This window comes from Olea europaea, unplaced genomic scaffold, assembly GCF_002742605.1.
Source record: "Olea europaea var. sylvestris unplaced genomic scaffold, O_europaea_v1 scaffold1435, whole genome shotgun sequence".
NCBI classification, from domain to species: domain Eukaryota; kingdom Viridiplantae; phylum Streptophyta; class Magnoliopsida; order Lamiales; family Oleaceae; genus Olea; species Olea europaea.
In genome coordinates this window covers 1-16,211 of record NW_019231887.1, presented here as the reverse complement: position 1 = coordinate 16,211, position 16,211 = coordinate 1, and the positions used below count along the sequence as shown (strand labels likewise).

Sequence of the window (16,211 nt, the reverse complement as noted above, 5' to 3'; positions counted from 1 at the left end):
ATGCTGTCGTTGTCTTTTGTATAGGTTCTGACATCTTTGAGAGGAAAACATGATGAATTCATGCTGAGGGAACTTGTGAAAAGATGGTTGGATCATAAAGTCATGGTCAGGTGGCTTACACGTTTCTTTCACTATCTTGATCGATATTTTATTGCTCGGAGGTCACTCCCTGCACTCAAAGAAGTTGGGCTAACCTGCTTCCGCGATCTGGTTAGTTACAGTTTACTCCTATTTGCGTCCCTTTTGTTTCCATACTCACCAAGCAACATTTATTCTGGTGGGTGTATTGTTTATGTTTGGACAATTTTTATCTTCATTTTAGTTTTTACCTGAAACTACCACTTTTCATTTATAGTTTCCTTTACTGCTGCTAGGTTTACCAAGAATTGAGAAGTAATGCTAGAGATGCCGTTATTACTCTGGTAAGGACCTTTAATTGTTGATGTGCATTATCTTTTGTATTTGATGTTGAAGTTCAGATTATATAACTGCCGTATCTCATAACAGATTGATCAAGAACGTGAGGGAGAGCAGATTGACAGAGCTTTGTTGAAGAATATTTTGGATATATTTGTCGAAATCGGAATGGGGCAGATGGATTACTATGAAAATGACTTTGAAGTTGTCATGCTTCAAGATACTGCTGCATTTTATTCAAGAAAAGCATCAAACTGGATTGTGGAAGATTCTTGTCCTGATTACATGATGAAGGCAATATTACGTGCAGATTCTCTTACTACATTGCGGCATAAATAGTAATTTGTTGTTCATTTAACATCTGCTTTGTCTATAGGCAGAGGACTGCTTGAAGAAGGAGAAGGACCGAGTATCTCATTATCTACATTCCAGCAGTGAGACAAAGCTTTTGGAGGTTTGACTATAAATTACTATTTATGCTTTAATTTCAGTCCGGCATAAATTGCATGTTAAATGTGCTTTGATATTATTATGGAAAGAACTTGTTATTATATACAGCAGATACCCGTATTTTTATTAGGTCTATCTTATTATATTCATTTGGTTTTGTATCTCATGCTTGCTTGGTGCCTTGGTATTAGAACTTTGATTTAAAGTTATTAAAGAGTTAGCAATATGTCCCTGCACCACATTCTAACATTGTGATGCAGACATTGCTAGAGACGACATGGCTTAAACCTTGGTTGTCATTAAATTTTCTTAAATCCTCTATGTGCGAGCTACTCATGCTTATGCTTACGGTCCCTATTTTCTATTGTAGAAAGTGCAAAATGAATTGTTGGTGGTATATACCAATGATTTGTTGGAGAAGGAGCATTCTGGATGCCATGCATTGCTAAGAGATGATAAGGTACTGTTACTTTGTTCCATTAATTGAAATTATATCGACACTAGGCAATAAGGAATATCTTACATTTATGCCACCCTTTGGATTCTGTATGGGGTATCAGGTGGAGGATCTCTCCAGGATGTACAGGCTCTTCCACAAGGTTCCGAAAGGATTGGAACCCGTTGCCAACATGTTTAAACAGGTCCTTGTCCCTATAATATTTTTTGATAACGTGAGGTCTTTTGACTTTTCTAACATGAGTACGTTCTGTGGTTGCATGGAGCAGCATGTCATTTCTGAAGGTATGATTTTGGTCCAACATGCGGAAGATGTAGCGAGTAACAAGGTCAGTCTTTCAATTTTTTTTATTTTTTATTTTTTTTGCCTCTAATTTGAATATTCTAATTTTACATCAATAACAATCCTTTATGAATGTAACAGTATGTCTTGTAATTATTTAATAGTATTTGAAAATATTAGTTTATGATTTTTGGTTAGCAAATACTAGAAAATGTTCTTGGGGTTGCATTTTGTTAGTCAGTATCTTTCGTTAAAGTAATAGCACATGTACGATCACCGCAACCAAGAACAAATGCTATAAACTCAATAATCCTTACATTTTGGAGGAAGATCATCTTTAGAGGAAAACCAATGGTCAAACTGGAAATCGTTGTATTATCTTGACCTCACCATATGTGACCAAATTCTCGTTCTCCTATCTTTTATTTTATTTGTTGAATATTCTTGTATTTCTTTCTCCGGGGGTAGAAGGAATAAAATACAAATAGTTTGCAATTTCCATATATGAAACTTACTGATATCTATCTTGCAACCCCATTTGTGTTGAGAGTGATTTATGTACTTCCTCGCAAGCACATTGTGTCGTCATTGCATTTGGAAGTACTAATACCTCTTCCTGCATTTCTGTAGGCGGAGAACACTAGTGGAGCACAGGAGCAGGTGAATTACATTTTTTATGATATGTTCATTGAGATGAGTGCTCAGGGTGGCTTGAAGGTTTGACTTTTGTTAACTTATCCAGGCATTTGTCAAGAAAGTAATCGACTTGCATGACAAGTACTTTGCATACGTTACAGATTGTTTTTCCAACAACTCCCTGTTTCACAAGGTATGAGTTGGGTCTATGTTGTCTATTAATTCAGGATCTTATGTTACTGATGGATAAATTATAAATTTCGGTGTTTACAAATCGTTATAGGCTCTGAAGGAGGCTTTTGAAGTTTTTTGCAACAAAGTTGTTGCTGGCTTCTCTAGTGCAGAGCTTTTGGCATCATACTGTGATAATATTTTGAAGAAGGGGGGAAATGAAAAGCTCAGTGATGAAGCAATTGAGGAAACTCTGGACAAGGTAATCTTTTGTCATGTTGATCTGATGTTTCACTTTGGCAAATTTGGATCTCTTAAAACGGTTCTCGAGTATTTGCAGGTAGTCAAGCTCCTTGCCTACATCAGTGATAAGGACCTTTTCGCTGACTTTTATAGGTGACACTTTGTTCTCCATGGATTTGTTTTCTTTGCATCATTTGTCATTTTATAGTGTGTTGTATTTTCTTAGTGATACTGAATATTAACGTTGCTCACATCAATTTTTGATAGAAAGAAGCTCTCTCGTCGGCTGCTTTTTGACAAAAGTGCCAATGATGACCATGAAAGACTTATTTTAACGAAGCTAAAACAACAATGTGGTGGGCAATTTACATCCAAGATGGAGGGAATGGTTAGTTGAACATCACTATTACTTTTATTTTCTCTTTGTTTGTGCTTGTGAATTACAATATTTATCATATCTATTGTTTCTTCGTCTAGGTAACTGATTTGACATTGGCAAAGGAAAATCAGACCCACTTCCAGGAATATCTTAGCAACAATCAAGCTGCTAATCCTGGGATGGAGTTGACTGTCACTGTTCTCACAACTGGATTCTGGCCTAGTTATAAATCTTCTGATCTGAGCCTCCCCGCAGAGATGGTGGGATCCATTTTTCTAATTATATTTTACGGAATTGAAAATTATATTTGATACACTTAATTTATGAATTTACTTTTCCTGGAATAATTTTTTATTTCAGGTGAAGTGTGTTGAGGTTTTCAAGGAGTTTTATCAAACCAAAACGAAACATAGGAAACTCACATGGATTTATTCTTTGGGAACTTGCAACATGAATGGAAAGTTTGAGCAAAAAACTATAGAGCTGATTGTTGGGACATATCAGGTGAACCATTCGTAGATGTTTCTGTTCAATATTTCCTTCCCAGATTGCTTTACTGGGAGTTCAAACTTTTGAATTGTGTTTCCAGGCTGCAGTACTACTGTTATTCAATGCAGCAGATAGGCTGAGTTATTTAGACATCAAGACTCAGTTAAATTTGGCCGATGATGATTTAGTCAGATTGCTTCAGTCCCTTTCATGTGCCAAGTACAAAATTTTGATTAAGGAGCCAAATACTAGATCTGTATCTCTAACTGATTATTTCGAGTTCAATTCCAAGTTCACGGACAGGATGAGGAGGATTAGGGTTAGAGATTTGTTTTGCACTTTCTCCCTTTGGGTATTGCTCTCTTTCCTCTATATTGGACATTAGATAAGCTTCTACTTTTATGTTTCAGATCCCTCTGCCTCCGGTAGATGAGAGGAAAAAGGTAGTTGAAGATGTTGACAAGGATAGGCGCTATGCTATTGATGCATCAATTGTGCGCATAATGAAGAGTAGAAAAGTTCTCGGCCATCAACAGTTAGTCATGGAGTGTGTGGAGCAATTGAGCCGCATGTTCAAAGTATGTCTCAGATTGTTCTTTATTTTGGCTATCTGCATCTTGTATGATAGTCTTTTGGCTGAGTTAAGGGTAGGCATTTGGATAATTGTTGAGGTTATGTTAAATTAAAAAAGGGTGAAATGTGTGGTTCGTGGTGCAATATTTGATTACTTGAGTAATTCTAAAATTAAGTTGAAAATACACTTCTCCCCGTTAAAGTTTTCTTTCTTCAATTGAATTGCTTACTTTACAAGATTGATTAAACTACTAATTTGATGAATATTTTTGTGAGACAGTTCAGGGTTGTTGCTTGAAAACTCGAAGGTGCAACCTCGTAAACTTTTGAAAAAAAAAAAAAACTTGAAAAAATCCTAGTGGCAAAATGGAAATCTCCTAAAATATTTAGGGATAATTTCCTAATCCAAGTTCTTTGGCCGTGTCCTAGAGGCGCTTGAAACATGAATGATTGTTGTCCCTTGTATGCCCACTCATAAACCTGGAGTTATTATATGCCTGCTAATTTAATGAGCTTAGCTAGGAGTATATGTACTTTCATGTTGCTACGTCATTTTTTTCCAGGGCTATACCAAGACAATTCATGTGCACATGGTATATTTGTTAAACAATATTATGTTGGAAAGGATTAGACACAATGAACTAGATTTTAAATTGTTTTTCCTTTTAGTATTGTCGTGCACTGCCCCATTCCTCTCCACCAATGCTAATAAGGGTTGGGTAATTCAAGATAGCATGATTATATACTGTTTTGAGAAATTTCTTTCCTCACTATTTTTCCCACAGAAATTGCCTTTAGTGGGCTCTTCAAAATTTTTTCCTCATTTGTACAATTCTTGTGCAGCCCGACTTTAAAGCAATCAAAAAGCGGATTGAAGATTTGATAACAAGGGAATATTTGGAAAGAGACAAGGAGAATCCAAACCTGTTCCGGTACTTAGCATGATTCAATGCAATTTATCAGGTGGAGCACACGGCGGTTTACATGGTGGAAGGGAAATGGAGTAGACTATTTCTCATCTTTGTAGTGTGTTGGCAGCTGTGCAGTTTATAGATATTACAAAATTTTGAGTAGGGAATAACAGAGGTCATTCATACTTGGGCCATGTTACAGCTTCCAAATCGTTTTCCATTTGTAATATTTTTGTAAAAATGATCCAACAACTGGATAAGTTTTGATTCTACTAGTCTATATTATCGAATCATTTTTCTGTACAGAGTATATGGGATTTATGAAAGGATTAGGGCATATTCTTGAGTTACTAATGGACTATTAGCCGTTTCCATTATTCAACCCTAATCTATGTTTTACTTATGAATTTTTCCAGAGTTTATTCTAGTTATATGCTCCAACGCTATGGGTCCAAGCAAAATGGTTTTGTAGAATCCAACTTTAATTTAAGTCTTTCATAATGCTAAAGTTTTGGGTTTAAATTCTGTGGGACATGAAAGAAATTCATGAAGAATAAAATGAGCACGTTCTCACAAAAAGAACGGTCAGTATAATTTAACCATTTGGACATAGCCCTAGATTGTTACGATATGAATCTTTATATGTCATGTGTATGTTCTGTTACCCGTTTAGCTTGTACATATTGATTTACAACTTTTTTTTTTTTTTATAGGTTTTATGGATGCCAGTTCCCTTTCATTTCTTGTTATTTTGAGAAGTTCAAAAACTTGACGTCCTTTTGGTAAAAAAAGAACGAGAGAAACTTATTCAATAACTAGTTATTGGCACGTGCAATGCACGTTGTATTTTTGTAACGACATATTTAATGATATTTTGATTGTTCCTTTTAGGTCATTTCAATTTTATAATCTAGAAAAAAGTTTGTAATGCTGATTGTGGTAAGAAAAAAAATTATGCAGTGAATTAGGCAGATGATTAAAAAGTTGTAAAGAGCATGAATGACATGCTGTTTCAACTGGGTGAAGTGTAATGCTACATATGATTTCACGATGAAAAACTTGTGCTAAAGATAAATCTTATAACATAAACCATGATATATTTAGTATACATGTACAAATCACCAATTTTTACATTTCAAAATCATGTGTTAATTAAATATGCTAAGAAGTCCGGTGAGGCGCGATTGTATATCCTGTTAAATTCAGTGGCAGCATGTGCTAAAGTTAATATTGCCTTTGGAAAAATTTGTAAGAATGACAATCAAATATGGTTAATAGAACATATGCGAAAGAAACAATAGCCGAATGTAATGGAAGTAAGTAAATTATGTGGCAACTTTATATGATAGGTCAATGTAATACAACACGATAGATTCACTATAACATGCACATGAATTATGTAACAAAGGAGAAATCTTCTTAATATTTGCTTGGATGTTCTTTAAAATGTCCCTAGGTATGAAAAGATCTCTTAAACTAACATTGAATCTTCCCGGGTAGAATTTTTCCATTAACTGGGTTGTAAAGTACTGAAGAACCCAAAAACCTCTTTAGGGCCCTTGAAAAGGAAATTTGATGTAACTATGTCGTTTACAATGAACTGCATCATATACTTATTAAACCATTCGAACGTCTCTCCTCAGGACAATCAAAGTTAGGAGGCAAACTGATCTGCATTGTACAAGATGTTCGCTAAAATAATACCGCAAGTGCACGGGTCGCGTTCAAGTAATAAAGTGGATCTTTGAAGTCCGGGTGTCGATCTCTCGAAAAATGTTTACTTTAAATTACACAACTTTAATCAATTTAATTCTAACAATGAAAATAAACAAACACACAATAAAGAGTTGATTTTAGAAACTAAGGAAAAAAATAGAAACTAGGAAAATATGGAAATCTTGAAAATTTTGGAGGAAAACGTGGTTGGGATTATTTTCACCACAGCCTCCTAGGGTTTTACAACCATCGCGAAAACCCTATTTTCAGATTCCTCATAGGTGGGCACACGTATGATTCCTCATACGGGATTTGTGTACGGATTTTCTACTTATATTATTTGATTGGTGCTACCTGAAGTGAAAGTTAGGGATTTTGAACACTGGCCTTTTTATAGGATCATCCGTGGATGATGTATAGTTTGTGATCTTTTGTTTGTTTTCGTAATTTCTGCTCTTTATAGAGCATACACTTAGCGTGTATTAGCTACGCTATATCAGAATAATTTTTAATTGAATTTGTGTGGGATTTGCCCTAATCACTTGGTCCTTAATTGTCAGAGGGAATTTGATATAACAGATCATGTTCGTCTGTAAAGAACGAGAACTGGACAAATCTTATTGCAAGGATCCTTTTTCTGTATTGTTTAAAACTGTTGTTGATATCATATCTTATAGAATTTGTTACTAGTATTCATGTTTGGTGTGATTATGTTCCGAATGGGTTCATGATATTGCAGATTATAGAATAGAGCTGTGGGAGAATATGACGGTCAGTCAAATGAAAACTATCGATTTGGAGGAAGGATGGAATTTCATGCAGACGGGGATCACAAAATTAAGGGATATATTGGAGGGACAGGCAGAAACGCAGTTCAGCTCGGAAGAGTACATGATGCTTTACACGTATCCTTTCTCTTTGTTCCAGGGAATTGTCACATTCAATTTATTGATCTCATTTTCATGGTTCCTCCCTCTAGGGTTTATAATAGAGAATATTTGTATCAGTGGATATATGTGTAGAAATATTTATTAGTATAAGCATTAGCAAGAATGACAAGGCAGATCATTGTCTAATATGATGATTTATCCTTGACATGGAGCGCAGAACCATATACAACATGTGTACCCAGAAACCTCCACACGATCATTCACAGCAACTATACGAAAAGTACAAGGAGGCTTTTGATGACTATATTCATTCAACGGTAGTTACCTGAGTTATAGAATCATGGGTGCATCTCATTTACAATGCCTGTTTGAGAACATTTGAAGGAAACAGTTTTACATTTTTGGACAGATTGGAAGTTGTTTCAGTTTCTGTTATTCCTTGATATATAGAAATATATACATATCAAAATTTGTCAACAATATTCACTTGATTATGTCATTATGCACTTGCTTATTTTGATGCTGCCTTCTTTTTGTTGATTGAGCAAGTACGTAAATTAATATATGTTTGGGAAGTAAGGCATATTTAAGAGGACAACATGCCTTCAATGTTCAAGATGACATTATTTCCTTTTACGTGTCAGAGAATACTTAAAAGAAACCTCAATATTTTCCATCTAAATAGAAACCCACGTGATCCTATGCAATAAGTTTTAGGATGAGAGAAACAACATAGGTAAATTTTTGTATTTTCCAGCTAAATAGAAACTCACACGATCCTCTGCAATAAGTTTATTTGAAAGCTGATTGCCTTATTTGAGATAAACAATGTAGGTTAATTTATAGATTAGGAATTCATAGTTTTTCACTCTCTCATGAGGGCTTCATAATAAGCCAAGAATGCTATTTTTTTTTTTATCTATAGAACTACACGATCAAAGTTTGTGTTAGCACGTACATTGGTTCATTTTGATGCTTTATTTCTTTTTATTGGCTAAGAAAGAAGGTAATTAATACATGTTGGGGAGGTAAGACAAAATTAAGAGGATAATGTGGCTTCAATTTTAAAGAAAACATGATTTGCTATTTACTAGTTAGATATTACTTAATGAAACCTCATTACTTGCCCGCTAAGCAGAAAAGCAACGAGATCCTCAACAATAATTAGTTACTGAGTGAAATCTGGTTAGATAATTTGAGATGTGTATCCTGAAACTTGAAACAGAGTCGATATTTTTGCTTATGTGAGCTGGCTGCTTTGTGTTGAATGTTGTTTTGAATAGTATTGCTTTTAGGGTATGATTGATTGGAAAATGGCGTTTTCCACCCAAACTTCAACTTTTGGGGATGTTTGTGTTAGAAACCTGAGATAATATCAATTTTCCAACACACTCTAAAGTAATTGATAGCTGAAATTAAGCATAACCTTCATTAAAAGAACTGCAATTAAACTAAAAATAGATCTGTTATAAGAAAACAGATCTGGAATACAAATAACAGAGAAGAAAAAGATAACAAGGATATGTTTAGGGACGTTCGAGAGGTTCCCCACTCTCCTAATGAATACCCAAAATTCTGCCTGCCCTCAATTCCATTTCTTCCCCCCTTTTTATACGTTGTTGTGCTTCTGGACTGTTCCATAACAATTTCTGTTGCTATGCACGTGGCCTCAACTCTCCTTGCAATTCCTTTTCTGCCCTTGCCCCTTTCTGTCGCCTTTGATATTTAATCTGAATTTCTGGTCTATCAGTTTGATTGCCATTTTTCTGAAAATATTTTCCAACCATTGAAAATATACCTAGTTTTCCTTGTTTTTGAGGAAAACATATTTTTATTGGGTGAGATAGGTTTTTGTTTTCCTCAAAATAAGGAAAACGTTTTCTTTTTTAGAAAACATCTTTCATGCCAATCAAACACGCCCTCAGTTTTCTTGAAGCGTTCTATTTCTTTCAATTTTGGGGTTCAGTTGTTTTTTGTCCAAACTTATTTCTTCTATCATATTCTCTTGTGAAGTTTCGTTGCTTCAATTTAGAGTTGTTCTACATTACCATTTTCAAATCATGCTGTCGTTGTCTTTTGTATAGGTTCTGACATCTTTGAGAGGAAAACATGATGAATTCATGCTGAGGGAACTTGTGAAAAGATGGTTGGATCATAAAGTCATGGTCAGGTGGCTTACACGTTTCTTTCACTATCTTGATCGATATTTTATTGCTCGGAGGTCACTCCCTGCACTCAAAGAAGTTGGGCTAACCTGCTTCCGCGATCTGGTTAGTTACAGTTTACTCCTATTTGCGTCCCTTTTGTTTCCATACTCACCAAGCAACATTTATTCTGGTGGGTGTATTGTTTATGTTTGGACAATTTTTATCTTCATTTTAGTTTTTACCTGAAACTACCACTTTTCATTTATAGTTTCCTTTACTGCTGCTAGGTTTACCAAGAATTGAGAAGTAATGCTAGAGATGCCGTTATTACTCTGGTAAGGACCTTTAATTGTTGATGTGCATTATCTTTTGTATTTGATGTTGAAGTTCAGATTATATAACTGCCGTATCTCATAACAGATTGATCAAGAACGTGAGGGAGAGCAGATTGACAGAGCTTTGTTGAAGAATATTTTGGATATATTTGTCGAAATCGGAATGGGGCAGATGGATTACTATGAAAATGACTTTGAAGTTGTCATGCTTCAAGATACTGCTGCATTTTATTCAAGAAAAGCATCAAACTGGATTGTGGAAGATTCTTGTCCCGATTACATGATGAAGGCAATATTACGTGCAGATTCTCTTACTACATTGCGGCATAAATAGTAATTTGTTGTTCATTTAACATCTGCTTTATCTATAGGCAGAGGACTGCTTGAAGAAGGAGAAGGACCGAGTATCTCATTATCTACATTCCAGCAGTGAGACAAAGCTTTTGGAGGTTTGACTATAAATTACTATTTATGCTTTAATTTCAGTCCGGCATAAATTGCATGTTAAATGTGCTTTGATATTATTATGGAAAGAACTTGTTATTATATACAGCAGATACCCGTATTTTTATTAGGTCTATCTTATTATATTCATTTGGTTTTGTATCTCATGCTTGCTTGGTGCCTTGGTATTAGAACTTTGATTTAAAGTTATTAAAGAGTTAGCAATATGTCCCTGCACCACATTCTAACATTGTGATGCAGACATTGCTAGAGACGACATGGCTTAAACCTTGGTTGTCATTAAATTTTCTTAAATCCTCTATGTGCGAGCTACTCATGCTTATGCTTACGGTCCCTATTTTCTATTGTAGAAAGTGCAAAATGAATTGTTGGTGGTATATACCAATGATTTGTTGGAGAAGGAGCATTCTGGATGCCGTGCATTGCTAAGAGATGATAAGGTACTGTTACTTTGCTCCATTAATTGAAATTATATCGACACTAGGCAATAAGGAATATCTTACATTTATGCCACCCTTTGGATTCTGTATGGGGTATCAGGTGGAGGATCTCTCCAGGATGTACAGGCTCTTCCACAAGGTTCCGAAAGGATTGGAACCCGTTGCCAACATGTTTAAACAGGTCCTTGTCCCTATAATATTTTTTGATAACGTGAGGTCTTTTGACTTTTCTAACATGAGTACGTTCTGTGGTTGCATGGAGCAGCATGTCATTTCTGAAGGTATGATTTTGGTCCAACATGCGGAAGATGTAGCGAGTAACAAGGTCAGTCTTTCAATTTTTTTTATTTTTTATTTTTTTTGCCTCTAATTTGAATATTCTAATTTTACATCAATAACAATCCTTTATGAATGTAACAGTATGTCTTGTAATTATTTAATAGTATTTGAAAATATTAGTTTATGATTTTTGGTTAGCAAATACTAGAAAATGTTCTTGGGGTTGCATTTTGTTAGTCAGTATCTTTCGTTAAAGTAATAGCACATGTACGATCACCGCAACCAAGAACAAATGCTATAAACTCAATAATCCTTACATTTTGGAGGAAGATCATCTTTAGAGGAAAACCAATGGTCAAACTGGAAATCGTTGTATTATCTTGACCTCACCATATGTGACCAAATTCTCGTTCTCCTATCTTTTATTTTATTTGTTGAATATTCTTGTATTTCTTTCTCCGGGGGTAGAAGGAATAAAATACAAATAGTTTGCAATTTCCATATATGAAACTTACTGATATCTATCTTGCAACCCCATTTGTGTTGAGAGTGATTTATGTACTTCCTCGCAAGCACATTGTGTCGTCATTGCATTTGGAAGTACTAATACCTCTTCCTGCATTTCTGTAGGCGGAGAACACTAGTGGAGCACAGGAGCAGGTGAATTACATTTTTTATGATATGTTCATTGAGATGAGTGCTCAGGGTGGCTTGAAGGTTTGACTTTTGTTAACTTATCCAGGCATTTGTCAAGAAAGTAATCGACTTGCATGACAAGTACTTTGCATACGTTACAGATTGTTTTTCCAACAACTCCCTGTTTCACAAGGTATGAGTTGGGTCTATGTTGTCTATTAATTCAGGATCTTATGTTACTGATGGATAAATTATAAATTTCGGTGTTTACAAATCGTTATAGGCTCTGAAGGAGGCTTTTGAAGTTTTTTGCAACAAAGTTGTTGCTGGCTTCTCTAGTGCAGAGCTTTTGGCATCATACTGTGATAATATTTTGAAGAAGGGGGGAAATGAAAAGCTCAGTGATGAAGCAATTGAGGAAACTCTGGACAAGGTAATCTTTTGTCATGTTGATCTGATGTTTCACTTTGGCAAATTTGGATCTCTTAAAACGGTTCTCGAGTATTTGCAGGTAGTCAAGCTCCTTGCCTACATCAGTGATAAGGACCTTTTCGCTGACTTTTATAGGTGACACTTTGTTCTCCATGGATTTGTTTTCTTTGCATCATTTGTCATTTTATAGTGTGTTGTATTTTCTTAGTGATACTGAATATTAACGTTGCTCACATCAATTTTTGATAGAAAGAAGCTCTCTCGTCGGCTGCTTTTTGACAAAAGTGCCAATGATGACCATGAAAGACTTATTTTAACGAAGCTAAAACAACAATGTGGTGGGCAATTTACATCCAAGATGGAGGGAATGGTTAGTTGAACATCACTATTACTTTTATTTTCTCTTTGTTTGTGCTTGTGAATTACAATATTTATCATATCTATTGTTTCTTCGTCTAGGTAACTGATTTGACATTGGCAAAGGAAAATCAGACCCACTTCCAGGAATATCTTAGCAACAATCAAGCTGCTAATCCTGGGATGGAGTTGACTGTCACTGTTCTCACAACTGGATTCTGGCCTAGTTATAAATCTTCTGATCTGAGCCTCCCCGCAGAGATGGTGGGATCCATTTTTCTAATTATATTTTACGGAATTGAAAATTATATTTGATACACTTAATTTATGAATTTACTTTTCCTGGAATAATTTTTTATTTCAGGTGAAGTGTGTTGAGGTTTTCAAGGAGTTTTATCAAACCAAAACGAAACATAGGAAACTCACATGGATTTATTCTTTGGGAACTTGCAACATGAATGGAAAGTTTGAGCAAAAAACTATAGAGCTGATTGTTGGGACATATCAGGTGAACCATTCGTAGATGTTTCTGTTCAATATTTCCTTCCCAGATTGCTTTACTGGGAGTTCAAACTTTTGAATTGTGTTTCCAGGCTGCAGTACTACTGTTATTCAATGCAGCAGATAGGCTGAGTTATTTAGACATCAAGACTCAGTTAAATTTGGCCGATGATGATTTAGTCAGATTGCTTCAGTCCCTTTCATGTGCCAAGTACAAAATTTTGATTAAGGAGCCAAATACTAGATCTGTATCTCTAACTGATTATTTCGAGTTCAATTCCAAGTTCACGGACAGGATGAGGAGGATTAGGGTTAGAGATTTGTTTTGCACTTTCTCCCTTTGGGTATTGCTCTCTTTCCTCTATATTGGACATTAGATAAGCTTCTACTTTTATGTTTCAGATCCCTCTGCCTCCGGTAGATGAGAGGAAAAAGGTAGTTGAAGATGTTGACAAGGATAGGCGCTATGCTATTGATGCATCAATTGTGCGCATAATGAAGAGTAGAAAAGTTCTCGGCCATCAACAGTTAGTCATGGAGTGTGTGGAGCAATTGAGCCGCATGTTCAAAGTATGTCTCAGATTGTTCTTTATTTTGGCTATCTGCATCTTGTATGATAGTCTTTTGGCTGAGTTAAGGGTAGGCATTTGGATAATTGTTGAGGTTATGTTAAATTAAAAAAGGGTGAAATGTGTGGTTCGTGGTGCAATATTTGATTACTTGAGTAATTCTAAAATTAAGTTGAAAATACACTTCTCCCCGTTAAAGTTTTCTTTCTTCAATTGAATTGCTTACTTTACAAGATTGATTAAACTACTAATTTGATGAATATTTTTGTGAGACAGTTCAGGGTTGTTGCTTGAAAACTCGAAGGTGCAACCTCGTAAACTTTTGAAAAAAAAAAAAAACTTGAAAAAATCCTAGTGGCAAAATGGAAATCTCCTAAAATATTTAGGGATAATTTCCTAATCCAAGTTCTTTGGCCGTGTCCTAGAGGCGCTTGAAACATGAATGATTGTTGTCCCTTGTATGCCCACTCATAAACCTGGAGTTATTATATGCCTGCTAATTTAATGAGCTTAGCTAGGAGTATATGTACTTTCATGTTGCTACGTCATTTTTTTCCAGGGCTATACCAAGACAATTCATGTGCACATGGTATATTTGTTAAACAATATTATGTTGGAAAGGATTAGACACAATGAACTAGATTTTAAATTGTTTTTCCTTTTAGTATTGTCGTGCACTGCCCCATTCCTCTCCACCAATGCTAATAAGGGTTGGGTAATTCAAGATAGCATGATTATATACTGTTTTGAGAAATTTCTTTCCTCACTATTTTTCCCACAGAAATTGCCTTTAGTGGGCTCTTCAAAATTTTTTCCTCATTTGTACAATTCTTGTGCAGCCCGACTTTAAAGCAATCAAAAAGCGGATTGAAGATTTGATAACAAGGGAATATTTGGAAAGAGACAAGGAGAATCCAAACCTGTTCCGGTACTTAGCATGATTCAATGCAATTTATCAGGTGGAGCACACGGCGGTTTACATGGTGGAAGGGAAATGGAGTAGACTATTTCTCATCTTTGTAGTGTGTTGGCAGCTGTGCAGTTTATAGATATTACAAAATTTTGAGTAGGGAATAACAGAGGTCATTCATACTTGGGCCATGTTACAGCTTCCAAATCGTTTTCCATTTGTAATATTTTTGTAAAAATGATCCAACAACTGGATAAGTTTTGATTCTACTAGTCTATATTATCGAATCATTTTTCTGTACAGAGTATATGGGATTTATGAAAGGATTAGGGCATATTCTTGAGTTACTAATGGACTATTAGCCGTTTCCATTATTCAACCCTAATCTATGTTTTACTTATGAATTTTTCCAGAGTTTATTCTAGTTATATGCTCCAACGCTATGGGTCCAAGCAAAATGGTTTTGTAGAATCCAACTTTAATTTAAGTCTTTCATAATGCTAAAGTTTTGGGTTTAAATTCTGTGGGACATGAAAGAAATTCATGAAGAATAAAATGAGCACGTTCTCACAAAAAGAACGGTAAGTATAATTTAACCATTTGGACATAGCCCTAGATTGTTACGATATGAATCTTTATATGTCATGTGTATGTTCTGTTACCCGTTTAGCTTGTACATATTGATTTACAACTTTTTTTTTTTTTTATAGGTTTTATGGATGCCAGTTCCCTTTCATTTCTTGTTATTTTGAGAAGTTCAAAAACTTGACGTCCTTTTGGTAAAAAAAGAACGAGAGAAACTTATTCAATAACTAGTTATTGGCACGTGCAATGCACGTTGTATTTTTGTAACGACATATTTAATGATATTTTGATTGTTCCTTTTAGGTCATTTCAATTTTATAATCTAGAAAAAAGTTTGTAATGCTGATTGTGGTAAGAAAAAAAATTATGCAGTGAATTAGGCAGATGATTAAAAAGTTGTAAAGAGCATGAATGACATGCTGTTTCAACTGGGTGAAGTGTAATGCTACATATGATTTCACGATGAAAAACTTGTGCTAAAGATAAATCTTATAACATAAACCATGATATATTTAGTATACATGTACAAATCACCAATTTTTACATTTCAAAATCATGTGTTAATTAAATATGCTAAGAAGTCCGGTGAGGCGCGATTGTATATCCTGTTAAATTCAGTGGCAGCATGTGCTAAAGTTAATATTGCCTTTGGAAAAATTTGTAAGAATGACAATCAAATATGGTTAATAGAACATATGCGAAAGAAACAATAGCCGAATGTAATGGAAGTAAGTAAATTATGTGGCAACTTTATATGATAGGTCAATGTAATACAACACGATAGATTCACTATAACATGCACATGAATTATGTAACAAAGGAGAAATCTTCTTAATATTTGCTTGGATGTTCTTTAAAATGTCCCTAGGTATGAAAAGATCTCTTAAACTAACATTGAATCTTCCCGGGTAGAATTTTTCCATTAACTGGGTTGTAAAGTA

The 16,211-nt window shown here is 34.9% G+C and overlaps 2 protein-coding genes across 5 annotated transcripts; both read left to right on the top strand.

Annotated features, from left to right (window-relative positions):
- Positions 1-20: 20 nt before the first annotated feature.
- LOC111375977 (cullin-1-like) lies at positions 21-5,390 on the top strand. Its single transcript, XM_022998898.1, has 17 exons — positions 21-210; positions 375-422; positions 508-711; positions 794-871; positions 1,238-1,327; positions 1,428-1,508; positions 1,593-1,652; positions 2,237-2,266; positions 2,349-2,435; positions 2,526-2,675; positions 2,754-2,809; positions 2,924-3,044; positions 3,134-3,295; positions 3,396-3,539; positions 3,625-3,843; positions 3,935-4,102; positions 4,941-5,390. Exons 1-17 carry the CDS (start codon positions 61-63, stop codon positions 5,040-5,042), a joined length of 1,950 nt encoding a protein of 649 aa, XP_022854666.1. The 5' UTR covers positions 21-60; the 3' UTR covers positions 5,043-5,390.
- A 1,546-nt stretch (positions 5,391-6,936) lies between these two features.
- LOC111375976 (cullin-1-like) lies at positions 6,937-15,064 on the top strand. Of its 4 annotated transcripts, none has more exons than XM_022998896.1 (20): positions 6,937-7,015; positions 7,464-7,629; positions 7,832-7,931; positions 9,699-9,884; positions 10,049-10,096; positions 10,182-10,385; positions 10,468-10,545; positions 10,912-11,001; positions 11,102-11,182; positions 11,267-11,326; positions 11,911-11,940; positions 12,023-12,109; positions 12,200-12,349; positions 12,428-12,483; positions 12,598-12,718; positions 12,808-12,969; positions 13,070-13,213; positions 13,299-13,517; positions 13,609-13,776; positions 14,615-15,064. In XM_022998896.1, exons 2-20 carry the CDS (start codon positions 7,490-7,492, stop codon positions 14,714-14,716), a joined length of 2,226 nt encoding a protein of 741 aa, XP_022854664.1. In that variant the 5' UTR covers positions 6,937-7,015; positions 7,464-7,489; the 3' UTR covers positions 14,717-15,064. The 4 variants fall into 4 exon arrangements, with proteins under 4 accessions (XP_022854664.1, XP_022854662.1, XP_022854665.1 ...); XM_022998894.1 differs by having other exon boundaries at positions 6,937-7,040; XM_022998895.1 differs by having other exon boundaries at positions 6,943-7,005.
- The last annotated feature ends 1,147 nt before the right edge of the window (positions 15,065-16,211 follow it).

Coding starts and splice junctions, on each gene's coding strand:
- LOC111375977 (XM_022998898.1), top strand. CDS start 61: ATGCTGAGGGAACTTGTGAAAAGATGGTTGGATCATAAAGTCATGGTC. Junction 211..374: donor TAACCTGCTTCCGCGATCTG/GTTAGTTACAGT, acceptor TACTGCTGCTAG/GTTTACCAAGAATTGAGAAG. Junction 2,267..2,348: donor CTAGTGGAGCACAGGAGCAG/GTGAATTACATT, acceptor TAACTTATCCAG/GCATTTGTCAAGAAAGTAAT.
- LOC111375976 (XM_022998896.1), top strand. CDS start 7,490: ATGACGGTCAGTCAAATGAAAACTATCGATTTGGAGGAAGGATGGAAT. Junction 10,386..10,467: donor GTCCCGATTACATGATGAAG/GCAATATTACGT, acceptor CTTTATCTATAG/GCAGAGGACTGCTTGAAGAA. Junction 12,350..12,427: donor TTGAGGAAACTCTGGACAAG/GTAATCTTTTGT, acceptor GAGTATTTGCAG/GTAGTCAAGCTCCTTGCCTA.